The 14,300-nt window shown below is 37.4% G+C and overlaps 1 protein-coding gene across 6 annotated transcripts; it reads right to left on the bottom strand.

Annotated features, from left to right (window-relative positions):
- Positions 1-9,413: 9,413 nt before the first annotated feature.
- On the bottom strand, positions 9,414-12,776 carry LOC110891354 (zinc finger BED domain-containing protein DAYSLEEPER). 6 transcript variants are annotated; one of them, XM_035980342.1, is made up of 7 exons: positions 12,545-12,776; positions 11,816-11,873; positions 11,693-11,733; positions 10,383-10,620; positions 9,982-10,291; positions 9,746-9,898; positions 9,414-9,648 (listed from the first exon to the last, which is right to left on the bottom strand). In XM_035980342.1, exons 2-6 carry the CDS (start codon positions 11,864-11,866, stop codon positions 9,756-9,758), a joined length of 783 nt encoding a protein of 260 aa, XP_035836235.1. In that variant the 5' UTR covers positions 11,867-11,873; positions 12,545-12,776; the 3' UTR covers positions 9,414-9,648; positions 9,746-9,755. The 6 variants fall into 6 exon arrangements, with proteins under 6 accessions (XP_035836235.1, XP_035836237.1, XP_035836238.1 ...); XM_035980344.1 differs by having other exon boundaries at positions 9,801-9,898; XM_035980345.1 differs by having other exon boundaries at positions 10,039-10,291.
- Between the last annotated feature and the right edge of the window lie 1,524 nt (positions 12,777-14,300).

The following is a 14,300-nucleotide window of genomic DNA, read 5'->3' as shown; positions in this document are numbered from 1 at the left end:
CATGCGCATGACTGCCACGTCATGCGCCGCATCACCTACCACTTGGTCTTTGCAACCCTTGTGCTCCACCACGCGCGCGCGGTCAAAAATACAAAGGCGGCTCTCAAGCGGCTCGCGGCGATGCGAGCGTGCGAAGTGCAAAGTGCGCCAACAAAGCGCCACATTGCGCCTCATCGCCCACGCCACACGCGCGCGCGCGAGCGTGTGAGAGTGCGAGTTAGGGTGCTCCGCACCCTTCGCGAGGACACTAGTGTGTGCTTCCATGAAACAATAAGGATGGAGAGATCCTACTTAAATACCCCTTTAAGTTCCATCTCTCATCCTATGTGGGACAAGGTGCCACTTTCCCACTTATTTCAGCATTCAAGTTTCAAACACCAAACTTTGAGCATCGATATCTCATTCATCTTAGCTCCGTTTTGGACGTGGTTTAGTTCGTTGCGAAGCCCTTCCAACGTAGAACACAAACCCACAAATAAATATATAAAACCCGCTCATTTTATTATATTTATTTTTAGTCCAAAATTAGGAAAAAATCATTTTCCTAACAAAATTTCCAACAATCCCCCACATGAATAGAAATCGATCTATCAAGTTTCAACGATACACGTTCAACAGTTGAGCATTGCAAGATAGGTAGGTGTAACCTTTGAACCTCCTTTTGTGAAGCATACTTAGCCTCCTCGGGTCTTGTAGACGCGGTGTCCTTGAACAATCCCCCATTTATGTAGGCGACAATATACATTCACACAATACTCTCCCTAGTCGAGTCAAGACCTCATGGTTGTGTCCGTTTATGGTCATGGAACACGTTCCTGGTTCTGCGAGAGCTCTAGGATTTGCGCCTCCCCACAAATCCATTCGAAGCGACCCCACTTCTCTCTAACATAGGTGATTCCTCTGAATCATTAAAAGCATCATGGTTAATTTGGATTTCCTCAAAATCCTTAATCTCAACATGCTTAACCTTTCCTTCATGTCACTGATTGGAATGGACTAGGAAGTATACAAGCTCCCTTTATTGATTTTTGGGGCACCCCCCACAGTGACTCCCTTTGGGTTTATGATTAAGTTTGCCTATTGAACCTAGAGCTTGGGATCTCCAGTCAACTAGGTTAGGTTTCCCTCATATTCCCTTCATCTATGGGCTTTAGTCCCATTCCTCTTGACAACCTATACACCTTATCTGTGCTTAAGCCTTTTGTTAACGGGTCCGCAATGTTCTCATTTGACCTCACATAGTCTACTGAGACAACACCCGTTGAGATAAGTTGTCGTACCGTGTTGTGTCTACGTCGAATATGCCTTGATCTGCCATTGTACATCATGCTTTGTGCTCTAGCAAGAGCAGACTGATTGTCACAATGTATGCAGATTGCCGTCAACGGCTTTGGCCATCTTGGAATATCTTCCACAAATTGACGTAGCCACTCCGCCTCTTCCCCGCTTTTATCTAAAGCGACGAATTCGGATTCCATCGTAGATCTAGCTATAACCGTTTGCTTGGAAGACTTCCAAGCTATAGCTGCGGCCAGCAAGTGTAAACACATATCCACTTGTCGATCTATGGTCTTTTATATCCGATATCCAGTTCGCGTCAGTGTATCCTTCGATCACTGCTGGATCACGGGTATAATGCAATCCATAGTCTCTCGTGTATCTTATGTATCTGAGCACCCTCGTGATAGCTTTCCAATGATCCTCGCTCGGATTACTGGTGTATCTACTTAGCCTGCTCACAGCATACGCTAAGTCGGGTCTAGTACATGTCATTAGATACATTAGACTACCAATGATCCTTGAGTACTGTAACTGAGAAACACTCTTGCCTCTATTCTTCCTTAGGCATTGGGTATTATCAATTGGAGATCGAGCTACACTCGTATCATCCGAATTGAATTTCCCAAGGATCTTGTCCACGTAGTGAGATTGACTCAACACAAGACCATTTTGGGTTCTAGTGATTTTAACTCCAAGAATCACATCCGCGAGACCCATGTCTTTCATGTCAAACCTCGCTTTCAACATGTCTTTCGTTGAGTTGATCATCTTATCATCACTCCCAATGATAAGCATATCATCTACATAAAGACATAAAATCACATAACCTCTTGGTGTGTCTTTAAAATAAACACACTTGTCGCACTCATTTATTTTGAAACCATTGTCAATCATGACATGATCAAACTTTTGGTGCCATTGTTTTGGAGCTTGCTTCAAGCCGTACAAAGACTTGACCAATTTACATACTTTACCCTTGTTTCCAGGGGCGGAAAAACCCTCAGGTTGTTCCATGTAAATTTCTTCTTCTAAATCGCCATTTAGAAATGCGGTCTTTACATCCATTTGGTGAACTTCCAAATTTCTTAGAGCCGCAATTGCAAGAACCAATCGTATAGAGGTTATTCGCGTCACAGGCGAGTAAGTATCAAAGTAGTCTAGACCCTCCTTTTGTCTAAATCCTTTGATTACTAACCTTGCCTTGTATTTATCAATACTTCCGTCAGCTTTCATCTTCCTTTTGAATATCCAACGATATCCAAGTGGTTTACAACCAGGTGGAAGATCTACTAACTCCCAAGTATGATTTTGCAATATAGAATCAATTTCATTCTTAATTGCTTCTTGCCATTGAGGTCCTTCTGCGGAGGTAACCGCCTCGCGGTAGGTATTGGGCTCACCCTCAACCATGTAGCTCATGAAGTCAGGACCAAAGGATTTTTCAACCCTTTGTCGTTTACTTCGTCTAAGCTCACCCTCCTCGACCTCAGGTCGTTCATGTGTTTCATCTATCCTAGTAGATGAACTTGGTCCTGGTTCATCTAACCATGTAGACGAACTTGGACCGGCTTCATCAACCGCTCTTGATGAAGGTGCATGTGTTTGTCCTAATATAGGAAACACATTCTCAAAATATGAGACGATATTAGAATTTGCCTCCATGATAGTGTGTTTGTGTACATCGGGATTCTTGGATTCATATACAAGAAAACGATGTGCACTACTTTGATGTGCATATCCAATGAAAATGCAATCAACAGTTTTGGGTCCTATCCTAAGAGCCTTAGGAGGTGGTACAATCACCTTAGCTAGGCACCCCCACACTTTCAAGTATTTGTACGATGGCTTCTTTTTTCTCCATAACTCATATGGAGTTTCGTCCCTATTTTTCAAGGGTATCTTGTTCAAAAGATAGTTTGCTGAGAGAATGGCGTCCCCCCACATTTCTCGGTTCACTCCCGAGCTTATCAACATGGCGTTCATCATTTCTTTCAATGTGCGGTTCTTTCGTTCCGCCACGCCATTTGATTGTGGAGAATAAGGAGGTGTACACTCATGTATAATGCCACTTTTTGCGCACAAATCGGCAAAAGGTGCAACATATTCACCTCCTCGGTCGCTTCTCAAAGCTTTTATCTTCTTTTTAAGTTGATTCTCAACTTCATTTTTGTACAAGATAAACTTCTCTATTGCTTCATCTTTACTCTTAAGTAAATACACGTAGCAATATTTTGTACAATCATCAATAAACGTGATGAAGTACTTATTTCCTCCACGCGTGGGAACCGCTTTTAAATCACACACATCGGTATGAATTAAATCAAGGGGTTCGGTTATTCGTTCAACCGATTTAAACGATGATCTCGTAAGTTTGGATTCAACACATGTCTCGCATTTGTGATTGGACTCGATATGGAATGTTGGTATTAAGTTTAATTTAATTAAACGTCGTAATGAATTAAAATTTACATGTCCTAGTCTACCATGCCAAACATTAGAAGACTCAACCATGTAAGTAGAAGTAGAAGTTTCATTCAAACTTTTGTTTTGGTTTACAACCATTACATTCATTTTAAACATACCATTAAGGAATAGCCCTTTCCAACAAACATTCCACGTCTAGAAAGAACAAAATTGTCCGATTCAAACACTAGACGAAATCCAAACTTGTTGAGCATCCATCCCGACACGAGATTCTTCCGTATCTCTGGGTTATAAAGCACATTTGTCAAGGTAAGCTCCTTGCCCGAAGTCATCTTCAAGACGACCGTGCCTTCCCCCTTGATGCTTGCGGTAGCTTTATTTCCCATATAAAGCTTTTCTTCACCTGAAGCTTCCTTGAATGTAGAGAAAAGAGCCTTGTCTCCACAAACATGGCGGGTTGCACCCGTGTCAACGAACTATCCTTTTGGGTTTTCACCCATCGCGTTGACTTCTTCAATCATAGCCGCTTCCTCGGTTATCATTGCGATTAGAGGCATACCATCCTCATCAACCATGTGCGTACGCTCACGCTTAGGTTTCTTGCATTGGTTAGCACGGTGCCCCGTCTCGTTACAATTGTAACAAGTACCTTGGAAAGGCGCAGGCTTCTTTTTCACAGCCCCCTTTTTCGGTCCAAGGTTATTAACCTTTGTTTTCCCTTTGTTGTCCTTTTTACCCTTGCCTTTCTTGCCCTTTGAGGACTCCCCAACTTCCACCATGTTTACCTTAGCCGAAGCTTGCAAAATGGTGCCTTTTTGGGCCACCCTGTTTTCTTCTTCTATACGAAGACGAAGAACAATATCCTCGACCGACATTTCCTTTCGCTTGTGTTTAAGATAATTCTTAAAATCCAACCAAGCAGGAGGTAATTTTTCGATCATGGCTGCCACTTGAAATGTTTCGCTAAGTACCATTCCCTCAGCATGAATGTCATTTAGTATAATTTGCAACTCTTGGACTTGGTTCATAACACTCTTGTTATCAACCATTTTGAAGTCCAAGAAACGGGCGACAACAAATTTCTTTGTTCCCGCATCCTCCGTTTTGTACTTTTTCTCCAAAGACTCCCATAATTCTTTGGAAGTCTTGATATTATAGTACACATTATACAGCGCATCCGAGAGACCGTTGAGTACATAGCCTCGACATATAAAGTCCGAGTGCTTCCACGCCTCTACCGCGCTCAGAGCCTGAGCATCGGTCTCCCCTTCCACAGGTTGGGGAACGGTCTCCGTCAAGAACCTCGCAAGGTTCATGGTGGTCAAATAGAAGAACATCTTCTGTTGCCACCTTTTGAAGTGGAGACCCGAGAACTTCTCGGGTCGTTCAGCATGATTCGCCACTGTGGACGCTCCCACAGTGTTGGCTGGGGTACCGACAACAACGTTGACGTTGGTATTTTCAGTCGACATTCTGAAAAATTCCACAAAACCAAGTTAATAAAACTGTTAGAATAATAAATGTGCTGATTTATTATTTTACTAACAAGATCGATGAGTAACAAAATCAGCCTCGTAGCTTCTAAGTCCAACTTTGAAGACTACAAGAGAAGATCTTAGAACCCAAAGACGAAGAAGGAGTAGAAGAACAGAGTTCTGTTTTGACAAAGTCGCTACTTTGAATCAAAACAGAGAAAAACCTTTTAAAACACAACCTGCTGTGAGAAAAAAAATTTGAATTCACCGCAGAGAAGTTTGTGATTCTACACGAACGGTGTTTTAAAATTTGTTTTAAGATTGTAGGAATCCGTTCGTGTAAAATAAATAAAATATTTATTAACTTGAATTACAAAAACAAAACAGAATTACAACTGAAATAAAATTACTATTACAACTGACAAAGGAAAAACAAGAACAGAAATCCGAACAGAAAAACTGTTCTTTGGCTGAGGATCGTGTTAGACACGGGTCCCTTAAAACAAATTTCGTGTCTCCCAGGAGAACACGTTTGTTTCCAGGATACAACAGCCTCAAGCAGTTGCACTGCCGGTCTTGACTCCAACCCGAACGAGTACCTTGCGCCTTGAGAGAAGATGATGAATTCTATATAGAGAGGATTGTATGAAGCTTGTGTAATCCGGTGTCTCGAATCTGCCATAGGAACCCCCTATTTATACTGCAGGTCTTGAAGAAACTGAAAAACGAATTAAATGGGTGAATTAAACTGCATTAAACGTCTTTAATGCACTTTAATTCGTCATTTAATTCTCAGTCAAATGCATTAACTTCGTCAGTTTCAAATGCTGAATGTAACTGCACTAGCATTAACTGCAGCAGAAAGCTTCCGCGCGCGCGCAAGACACACTGCCGCGCGCGCAGGTATGCAACCTCACGCGCGGTGAGTATGGCGCACGCGCGCATGCGCATGACTGCCACGTCATGCGCCGCATCACCTACCACTTGGTCTTTGCAACCCTTGTGCTCCACCACGCGCGCGCGGTCAAAAATACAAAGGCGGCTCTCAAGCGGCTCGCGGCGATGCGAGCGTGCGAAGTGCAAAGTGCGCCAACAAAGCGCCACATTGCGCCTCATCGCCCACGCCACGCGCGCGCGCGCGAGCGTGTGCCAGTGCGAGTTAGGGTGCTCCGCACCCTTCGCGAGGACACTAGTGTGTGCTTCCATGAAACAATAAGGATGGAGAGATCCTACTTAAATACCCCTTTAAGTAGGAAAATAAATATATAAAACCCGCTCATTTTATTATATTTATTTTTAGTCCAAAATTAGGAAAAAATCATTTTCCTAACAAAATTTCCAACATAATCATAATCATTACCTATTCGATATAGAGTTTGCTCTTGAAGAATTGGAATATCGGCGATTGATGATTTGAGGTTTGTGTTGTGAAGCCAAAATGATTGATAGAACTGATGATTAGAAAAACTATCGTGTGATGAATTATGAAGGAGTTTAGGGTTATGAGGAGTTTTATTAAAGTTTCTAACTTAACCATAAAGCACCCCTAACTGTGTAACTTTCACACAAAGCACATAACAATTTATAATTACAACTAAAGCACACAATTCACGTGTTTGTGATGCAACACATAAGTTCCGTATAAACCATCCGTTTATAATTATTAATCACGTTAGCCACTAGCGTTCGAGAGTTATCATGTGCGCGTTTCGGTAATTCCCCGAATTACCAAAGTAGACTCTTTTAACTAACCCTAGTTAAATGCAGTGCTATGGATGTATGTCTAAATTAACTGTGTTTAAGTTAAAGTAGTAACCTGAAGTTGTGGGTTGTCACAGACTCACCCAAAAACATGGAAAAACATTCAACGCACTAAAACTAACAAGTATTCTACATCACATCTTGCAAAATAGTTATTTTTTTTATTTTTGAAAGATTCTTGAACCAACATCACCATTAAGTTGTTAGGGTAATAACATGTAATATTATCTAAGAGAAACTGATTAAACAAAGTGCAAGAACAAAAAGTGTACAAAACAAACTTGAAATAAGCACTAGGTTACAAGATGTGTTCAAAAGAGACTAGCTTCATCATTTTTTATGAATCCACTTAACTTGCACTTAAACAAGTTTAATATAGTGGTTTGATGATGAAAAATTGGTTAAACACCTACTGGAAACAAAGAAACAAAAATCAATACCGAAAAACCGAAAAGAAAGCCCTAAGTGTGGAAACCCAATATACGAGTTTCGAAAAATTCTAAACTTTTTACAGTAGACTTGGGATGTCACAACAAGGTTGTCGACCAAAAATCTAATTTTTGAGGTTTCTTGATATTTTTAATAATTTAGAAAGCATAAATAACCACCAAAGCCAAAAAAATACTTAGACTTCCGAAAAAATTCCCAAATTTTTACAGTAATTTTTATTAGTTATAATAAGCTCGTATTCCAAAACTCAAGTGAAACTAAGTTGGGGAGCTGTGGTTTAAATAATGGCTTTAAATTACATTTTAAAAACAGAGTTTATGATTAACTTTTCAAGTGATATGAAACGTACTAATTGCATCATGGTTGGATTTTCATACTTGTACATGCCTGTTAATCAATAGAAACAGAGACGGTGATAATATTGAAACTTGATCAAGACAATATGACTTACATGAGACGTAGCAGTTACCATGGAAAGTCTCCTATTTAGTAGAAGCATTAACTAGAATTGCCACTGATATTGCGAATAGATCTATTTGGGTTGGCACCCCTTCATAGTTAGTAGTGTTAACTTTTCAGAAATGGTAATTGAATTCATGATATCAACAATGTGTCTTGTGTTTGTTGTAAACACTGGGTTAGGGGTAAAAATATTGTCAAGGCTTGATTATACGACTCATGTTAATTACAACATTGTTCCGCCTTGCTAGCTTAACAATAAGATCACTTAGGATATGTGTATCCATTGTATGAAATGATTAAAACCTCATAAAAACATTTAAGTTTATGGTTGAAGAAATTGTAGAGACATAGCTGTTATGTCTTACATTGATCTCTAAGCCTGAATAAAAAATATAGGTATTATGTGTTTCACTAATTAATATGTCGGTTTAATTGAAGATATATGTGTTACGTCTTACATTGATATGTAGGCCTAGAAATATAAGATATAGGTATTACATCTTTCGCTGATTTATATGTTGGTTTATTTAAAGATATATGTGTTATGTCTTTCATGACAAGAATACTGAGTTTCAAGGAAATATTTATTGACAAGTATCATTGGTTTTCAATGATATGTTAATCTTATATTTTCAAAAGACGAGTATCTTGAATTCACAAAGATATGTCTACTATCCATTTTACTAACGATTTTTTCAAAACATGAAAGGAAAATGTTTTCCATCTTGTCAACTTAGTAACTTTATGTTGACATTTTAGGCTTGTTTTAGGCATGTTTTCAGGTAACATATAACTATGGCACAGTTGGAAATAGGCGGAATGTTCGTAAACTTAGAAGCCCAAGACCTTGACATGTTCAAGAGAACAACTACCTAAAAGGTGCATAGATGACTTAGCATTCAACATCCCACAAGTCTTAGTAATTTATAATCTAAAAGTTTATTACATTAACAAAAGCTAGTATCCTGAAATAATGTATAAAATGATGGTTACATAAAGTCACTAAACTATTTGTAAAGTGTGTTTTGTCAACTTAAAAAATATAAAATATATGAAAGATCAAAATTATGTGGGAGTAAAGTTGAAAATAAAAAAAAGTGCTGGGGTTAAATTGCAAAAGATTAAAAGCTTAGGGTAAAAATAAAAAAATCAAAGAGGTCAAAATGGAAAGATGAAAAGTTTTGGCTAGTTGTGAATAGTCAAATTTCTTTTAAAAACCCCATGCACCACCGGGTACAACACCACAAAGCACAAAAAAATGCTAATTAACATATTGGGAACTTTATATTAAAAAAGAACGCATTCCATCTTCCCGAATTCCTCTCTTTTGTCGAAACATCCAACTTTCCCATCTCACATACGTATTCTCTTCTAAAAATACATACTCTCCCTCTTAGGGCTGGCATATCGTGTATACCCGTACCCGATAAGACACGACACGATAAGACACGATACACGAAAGGCCATACACGAACACGACACGATAAGATTTCATGTCCCTTTTTTCAAACACGAACACGACACGATATACACGAAAATTACCTGTTAATACTTGTTAACGAACACTAAAATAATCACATATTTAGAACCTGTTTAGTGAAACAAAACTCGCCAAAAGTTCACAAACAGCTTAAATAATCCATAAATACCGAATACTTAACAAGTTTAAAACAAAAATCCATAAACGGCAAATCACAAAAGACTTAAATAATTCAATACATCCATTAAAAACAAGTTCAAAGTTTCCAAGTTCCCATGGTTCTCTTCTCAGATCTTTAATTCCAACAATTCAAACCTGCACATAATTGTACTCATATTTAGCATTGACAATTGGACAAAAATTGAGTAATTTTAATTTATCAAACATTACTTGAAACATTTGGAGTAAGTACCTTTGATTGTTCATTGTTTTTTAGCAACACTACTCAAAGCATTTGGAGTGGTTACCTTAGAATTGTTCATTGAGTTTGAAGCATTTGATTCTCCACTAATATCAAGTGACATTATATCTTCAGTGAGCTCATCCAAATTAACTTCGTTAGAACCTACAAATACAAACAAACATATATTATTAGTGTGATATTATGTTATAAAAACCTTACAAAACTCAAGGAAAAAGGGACATCACAATAATCTCCATATAACCAATCCTTTGTGCATATTAGAGCCTCAACGGTATCTTTACCAAGTGAGCTTCGATGTTCATTAAGAACTCTTCCACTTGCACTAAATGTGGACTCCGATGCGACGGTAGAAACCGGAATTGTCAAAAAATCTCTTGCCATCCTTGCAAGTGTGGGATATCTAAACTCATTGGCTTTCCAAAAAGTCAAAACATCTAAGTTCGAGTTCCTATCAACTCTTGACTCATCCAAATACAATTGCAATTCTGTTTTTTTGTTAGCTAGAAAATCTTTACTTTGAAACTGATCAAAGTCCTAAAAAAGAATTATAAATAATTAGTAAATGAATACATAAAAGATGAAAAGACAACAATTTAAAAAAAATATATATTAACAAATAAATTACCTTAAGTCTAGCTCTAACTCCAAAGACACTTGTTGAATCATCATCTCCCGTTTCCTCAACTCCTTTGCTAGCATCTGAAGTACTTGCGACATTTGAAGTTGTAGAAGAACCACCATCCATATTTAACTCAACATATTCATGAAAAGTAGAGTGCAAAACCTCATCAACATATTCATATTCCTTGCTATCACGTCCATAAACTTGTGAATAACTCCACTCGATAAAGTGCAATTTGTATCTAGGATCCAACACCACATCTATGGCTAAAGTAAGACTAAAGGCAGACCAATATTTCTAAAACTTTGTCATCATCAAGTCAGCCATATTTCTCATATACTCGTCTTCTGAACCCATACCCTCTTTCAAAGTCAAGTAAGCCATAAAAACTTGTGGGTAATACAAGTTTGCAGTTGGATATTTTGTACCCGAAAAAACATTTGTGATATCATAAAACACTCCAAGAAAAGAACACATCTTTCCAATCTTTTCCCACTCTAATGCATTCGGACAATGCTTATAATTAGAATCACTCAATTCTAAATGGCAAAAGGCTCATCGATAAAAAAGGGCACTATCAAGCATTAAAAAGGTAGAATTCCACCTAGTAACGACGTCTTGCCTTAACCCCTTTTTCCTTTTCAAAGAAAGCAACTGAACACACTTTATAAACTTTTCCTTCCTTTGTTGAGACCCTTTAACATACTTGATACTCTCTCTCACTTTGTAAATACACTCATCAATTTGCTTCAACCCGTCTTGCACAATCAAATTTAAAATATGTGCACAACATCTCAAGTGAAAAAAATACCCCTAGAAACAAGTGGTAATTTTTTATTTAGTTGTTCTCTTAAAAGCCCAATGAAAGTGTCATTAGAAGAAGCATTATCTAATGTCATAAAAAATATTTTATTTTCTATGCCCCACTCTACTAAAATAGAAAACACTTTTTTCACACAAAGCAACACCGGTATGAGGTGGTGGCATGAAAGAAAACGATAAAACTCTTTTTTGCAAAACCCATTCTTTATCCATAAAGTGAACTGTAATTGCTAAACACCCATCAGTAGCAATAGACGTCCACAAATCTCAAGTTAGGCATAACCTCCTAGGTGATTCCATAAGCATTTCTTTGACCTTTTCCTTTTCTCTCTTATACATTTTCAGTAAATCAGATTTTACAGTATTTCTAGAGATGATATTGACATCAGGTTGCAGATACTTAAATAAATCTCTAAATCCCTTATAATAAACAAATGATAAAGGTAACTCATGCATAACGATAGCAGCTACAAGCATCTCACGGAACGTACTTTGAGAAAACGTAGATGACTTTAATAGAATCTGACTCCACCTACAATAGAGAAAATGAATAAAGTTACACAAAAAATAATACCAAACTTGAACCGAAAGCCATAAAAGTTAGATAAACATACATAGGACTTCTTATCCTTCTTCTTTCCCACCTTCTTTTGAGAATCACTCATTCTTAATTTGCAATAAAGAATAAACATAGGGTTGCATCAAATTCAAAACATAAACAATAAACAAAAAAGTAGTAATAAATGCATCAGTAATCTCATTATTATGAACTGTGTGTTTGTTCTTTACTGTTGACCAAGAAAGTAGTAATAAATGCTGCACAATGTTGTTCATTTGATCTGTTTCCTTATAGGGACCTAGTTTTGTCATAATTTGATCTATTCACAGCTTTTCAAAGCTTTTCACAAAGTCTCAAAAGCCACAATTGGGGTGTTAACTGAAGCTGAAGTTGATCGGCATTTTCAGTCGATTCTTGACTTACTGGGTACTGTCGAGCAAGTTAAAACGGCTAAAGAACTCATCCTAGACAAAATCCTAGAGGCCTGTTTCTATTTCAACTTTACATATTCAAACTATAAACAAAAATAAAAGTTCACAGTCATTTAGTAAGATGTGCATACTGCATCAGTTTGTAAAGTATATGCTTGTGTTCACTTTCACTGTGAAAAACTATATGCTTGTGTTCACTTTCACTGTGAAAAACTAAACTGCATCAGTTTGTAAAGTAAAGCCCATCTCAGATATAAGCAAGATGTGCATACTGCATAACTTAGTTGTGAATTCCTACTAAACGACATCAGTTATAAACAAAACACTAAACACTGAAACAGTAACAAAATTACCTTTATTTTTGAAAAAAGACTCAAGGAGCGGCTGTGCGTAGATGACCGGCGGTGGATGACTGGCTGTGGATGACCGGCGCTGGTGGATGACAGGCGGTGGATGACCGACTGTGGATGACCGGCGTTGGATCAGTGGATCTGGATGAATGGATGATGTCGGCTGTAACTTGAGAGAGTTGGGAGAGATTAGATCATTAGGGTTTCTTTTTTTTTTGAACTAAAGAAGAGAGAGTCACCGGTCACATTCCATCTATAATTCTATATTTGAGTAAATGAGTAATGGTATATTTTTTATTTAATTAAAATTAAAATCTTAACATGTCTTAACAGGTATACAAGAGGTAAACAGGTATCTAACCTGTTTAGACACGAAAATTAACAGGTTGTTTCGTGTCTACCTGTTTAGTACACGATACCTGTTAGAGTCATACACGATACCTGTTAAGTTCGTGTCGTGTATTCGTGTAAAATTGCCAGCCCTACTCCCTTTCTCTCTCTCTCTCTCTCTCTCTCTCTCTCATACGCCAATCTCCATTTAAAAAAATCACTCTCTCTTCCATATCACACACTATCTCTCCTTAAACTCCTTTAAACGATCCTTTTCAACTAATGGGTTGTGGAAATCTTTTTATACTAATAAATCATAATAAAAGTACATGTGTATGGTATACGGGCTCCCAGTTTTGATTCTTAGACTTTTTATCGTTGCCTCCGAAGATGACACGTGCCATGATTTTGTTCCACATATATGTGGTTCAACCCATATATCCAAAACAACCCAACCCTAAATGTTTATTTTTCTTGAATCCCTTTCTAGTTTACCTTCAACCCTAAAAAAAACCAGAGTCTTCACAAACCCTAATCATAATAAAGCCACTATAATTCCTCTCTTTTCTCTAGCCACATTGTTCAATTTTTCTTCTCTGAATCGTACTTCTCCACTCAGATTGCACATCAATGATCTTGTCTTTCAAGGTAGATATGGCATTCGATATCTTATTCTTACTTTTTCGTTCATTTATTGTTTTGTTCATTTGCTTTCTTTTGGAGTTATAACATCTTCATAACCTTGTTGTGTTTAAATTTCATAGGCATACCACAGTGCTTCGTCTATAAGTTGCTTGATTGGTATATTCATTTAGTCATATTGTTTTTCTCTCTATGTTTATGTTTATGCATATTCCAAGACTTTAAAATAGGAGAAAAGAGAGGAGTAGTTTCAAAGGTTAAAGGTTCATGAAACAGTTGGTTGGGTTGTTGATGTCAATGATTGCTCTCGGCTAATATGTTACAGAAGTTAGTATGTAAGTTACTTCAATAGGATAAGGATCATTATAAAACACTAATTATTGCGAGAACAAAAAAAAAAAACTCTAAATCACTAAATTTTGGGATGTAAGGTTCATATTTTTTAAATTATTTTTTCTTGCATTCATATATGTATTATATATACATAAAAAACCATATATTTTTATCTACACATAGCCTACATACATGTAGGTAATTTAATTCACTCGCTGACCATTTCCTCATGTGGGTATCACCTTCATTCGAGTCTCGCTCTTTGGGGCTTCGGACTCACGCATTGGTTTATTTATTTTATTTATTGGTTGTTGTTTATTATTTGTGATATTCAAGTAACACATAAATAAATTTCATCTTATTTTTCAAATAAATTATTTTTATTCAAAATTAGATTTACTCACCAACTCTTAATAGTTGACCCAATATATAAAGTCACATAGGATGGATTGGC

This window comes from Helianthus annuus, chromosome 11 (genome assembly GCF_002127325.2).
Source record: "Helianthus annuus cultivar XRQ/B chromosome 11, HanXRQr2.0-SUNRISE, whole genome shotgun sequence".
Lineage (NCBI taxonomy): Eukaryota > Viridiplantae > Streptophyta > Magnoliopsida > Asterales > Asteraceae > Helianthus > Helianthus annuus.
Note: the sequence above shows the minus strand (reverse complement) of the source record. Positions and strands in the feature narration are given on the sequence as shown.

Coding starts and splice junctions, on each gene's coding strand:
- LOC110891354 (XM_035980342.1), bottom strand. CDS start 11,866: ATGAGTGATTCTCAAAAGAAGGTGGGAAAGAAGAAGGATAAGAAGTCC. Junction 10,292..10,382: donor GAGTTAGAGCTAGACTTAAG/GTAATTTATTTG, acceptor ATTCTTTTTTAG/GACTTTGATCAGTTTCAAAG. Junction 9,899..9,981: donor TTGGTTATATGGAGATTATT/GTGATGTCCCTT, acceptor TTGTATTTGTAG/GTTCTAACGAAGTTAATTTG.